Source organism: Cricetulus griseus, chromosome 3 (genome assembly GCF_003668045.3).
Source record: "Cricetulus griseus strain 17A/GY chromosome 3, alternate assembly CriGri-PICRH-1.0, whole genome shotgun sequence".
Lineage (NCBI taxonomy): Eukaryota > Metazoa > Chordata > Mammalia > Rodentia > Cricetidae > Cricetulus > Cricetulus griseus.
In genome coordinates this window covers 128,551,484-128,554,525 of record NC_048596.1, presented here as the reverse complement: position 1 = coordinate 128,554,525, position 3,042 = coordinate 128,551,484, and the positions used below count along the sequence as shown (strand labels likewise).

The following is a 3,042-nucleotide window of genomic DNA, read 5'->3' as shown; positions in this document are numbered from 1 at the left end:
AAGAGTTGATGTGCCCATGTGCCAATTCCTCCTGCTTAGGAGAGGTTTGTCATTGTGTAACACCCACTCTCACTTTGGAAGGTGATCTGCTATACTCATAGTTCATCTTTAATATGTAGGAGTCAAAACTGGGACATGGGGCTCAGCCTTTTGCTTGCCTTCAAAAGCCTTGCTTTTTCTCTCCATTGCTTTGTCTCTGCCAGCACCTGTATGCTGTGGCCACAGGGTTCCTCATTATGAGTAGGATCCTGGGTCACAATGTAAGTAGATAGCCAGCTGCAAGAGAGCCAGGGCTTGGCAGCCTGTGACATGTCAGGGCGGGACAATGAGAAGGGCCAAAACCAATCTCCTTCTTGGGGAAGAGGGAAACCAATGCCATCCCTCACACTGCAGGTGGGCTAGGGCTCTAGAGAAGAACACTGTTTCAGCCATGAAGGGGAAATGCCAATGACCAGCGCTAATGAGGGACAGGAACAGGAGAGGGAGGGAGTTCATTTCCATAGAGTACAAGGAGGAACAAGGCGAATGGGGAAGAAGTGGGGAGACCCAGCCTTCCACTGTATTCACCTCCCAGAAGGAAGCCGACCTACTGTAAAGCAGTCCTCCAAACACAGAAAGCAAGAACCTCATTCTCTGGAGCCTTTTCTTTGCCAACCAGACTAGCAGAGGTCAGTGAAGCCTCAGGGGAGTTGAGCAAGCCTACAGCAAGGATTGTATAGGAAGAGCCAACTTGGGAACACTGCCTTCTCTCTGGGAGCAGTATTGTGGCACTGAGAAAAAATGGAGACCAAATTTGTGGTAATCTGTCTCAAAACCCTTCTCCTCACATACTCCTTTGCCTTTTGGGTCACTGGAGTGATTCTGTTGGCTTTTGGAGTCTGGGGAAAACTTAACCTGGGTATCTATTTATCTCTTATTGCCAGGCACTACGCAGATATTCCCTCTGTGCTTATTGTAACTGGCACCATGATTGTCAGTTTTGGTCTATTTGGATGTGTTGCTGCATGCCTAGGTAACCCGTACATGTTGAAGCTATATTCTTTGTTTCTGTCACTGATTTTCCTGGTTGAGCTTCTTGTTAGCATTTCAGGGCTTCTGTTTCATCGTGGGATCAAGGCAAGCTTCCTGAACATTTACACCAATGCAGTGCAAAATTATAATGGCAATGATGACAAGAGCCAGGCTGTGGACCAGGTGCAGTATAGCCTGATCTGCTGTGGTGTGAAGAACTACACCGACTGGAAAACCAGCCCCTACTTCATGGATCATGGGATCCCTCGAAGTTGCTGTAAGGATGAAAGCGATTGTAACTCCCAGGATCTACACAACCTGACTGTAGCTGCCACCAAGGTTAACCAGAGGGGCTGCTATGGTCTGATGATGAGTTTCTTGGAGGCAAACATGGGGACCATCATTGGAGTGCTCTTTGTAGTCACATTCTCTCAGGTGATTGGCCTGAGACTGTCCTGCTGTTTGTCCCGGTTCATCGTGGCCCATCAACGTGAGATGGTATGAAACGTTTTCCAAGGGCAATACAAAAAGAAGCCTGTTTCAAAGAACTGCTCTGTCCTCTTGCAAAGAACTTGTGAAGACTTGCAAAGAACATGAGCACACAGAACAACTCCGCTGTGCTCTTGCTGCCCTCTTCCTCAGGTCCTCCACCACACAAATTGCTGACACTCCTACCTGATCTCGGCTCCAACTTTTGGCCCAAATGAAGTGTGCTGTTTGTCTCTGGAAGCCCTGTTGTGTTGCACAGTGTACCCACCTGCAGCTAGCCATAGTGAACCCCACTCTATGGCCCTGTGCACGCAAGCTCTTCCTCATGTATTGGGTCCAAATGCAGCTTATTGTGGGAGACTGGCTGTTACATCTTCACTGGCCTCCTGTGGCCTGAATTCAGCATGGGAGGCTGTCAGCCCTTCATTGTGATCCATAAATGCCATGCACCTTTATAGAGATAACCAGATGGGAGTTATCAGCTCTTTGGGTTTAATCTTGTTTGCTCTGGTTTTCATTTTTCTGGGGTTTTCCTTACCTTCTTTAGCTGCCTAGGAGATGTGACGAAACATGTCAGTAGTTATTAGGAAAAGATAGCATGTGTCATGGTGGAAACTCTTGAGGGTGCAAGTTCCAGCTAGTTCCAACAGCTTAGTGCTTGTTGGCTATTCAGTACAAACCTGCACAACTCATTCCAAGGCTGTGTTGTTTCTTCTCTTGAAGGTAATAATGCCAAATCTGGGTTTCCCCACCAACTAATTGCTGCTGTTATTTTCTTTTTCATTCTCTGTATTTGTTTTCTTGATTAACATTGTAAACTGTGAGGGTCTCCGATCAACTTAAAAATAGGTGAGAAGGGGGAACAGAAGTCAAAGATTTTGAAAAGATCTTTAAAAACAATGCCCCTGGGGCTTCAGGGTTGCCTCAGTGGGTAGTGTTGGATATGTAAACATCAGGATCTCACCTGGAGCTCTAGAACCTATGTGAAAGCTGGACACAATGCTCTTCACTTACTATTCCAGTGCTGGGAAGGTGGACACAGGCAGACCTCTCTCGCTTCCTAGCTGTCCCACACAGCCTAGTTTGCAAGCCACAGACCAGTGAGAAACCCAGCCTCAGCAAATGAGATGGATAGCATCTAAGGAATAATAGCCTAGCTTGGCCTCTGGCCTCCACACCCCCATATGTGTGCACCCCCATACACACATACTTGCCTCAGAACAGCCTCTTCTGTCTAGCATGTCAACACAATGCATTGATAGTAGAAGCATTTGTGATGTATAATAGGGCAATTATGGGTAGCCAAAATGACAAGAAACAAACACCAGAGATGCCTTGGGAGCTCCTGTGTAAACTCTGTTCCCTTCTATTTCTCTGTCTCATTGGCAATCACTGGAAGTCAAAATCACTGCAAGTTACTGGAGATTTGAGAATTAAATTTCAAGATATTGATAAAGGCTTTCAGTTAATGATCCTTCTTTGAATATCTTTGTGACCTGTTAGGTCCTCCAATGGGGCACTTAAAGGAACGCTTCTTTTCCA

At 46.4% G+C, this 3,042-nt stretch overlaps 1 protein-coding gene across 1 annotated transcript; it reads left to right on the top strand.

Moving 5' to 3' along the window:
- The first annotated feature begins 780 nt into the window (after positions 1-780).
- LOC100770545 (tetraspanin-7-like) lies at positions 781-1,515 on the top strand. The gene has a single exon (XM_035441406.1). It carries the CDS (start codon positions 781-783, stop codon positions 1,513-1,515), a length of 735 nt encoding a protein of 244 aa, XP_035297297.1.
- Positions 1,516-3,042: the final 1,527 nt, after the last annotated feature.

Bases quoted from the DNA above. Each gene is read 5' to 3' on its own strand.
- LOC100770545 (XM_035441406.1), top strand. From the start codon at position 781: ATGGAGACCAAATTTGTGGTAATCTGTCTCAAAACCCTTCTCCTCACA.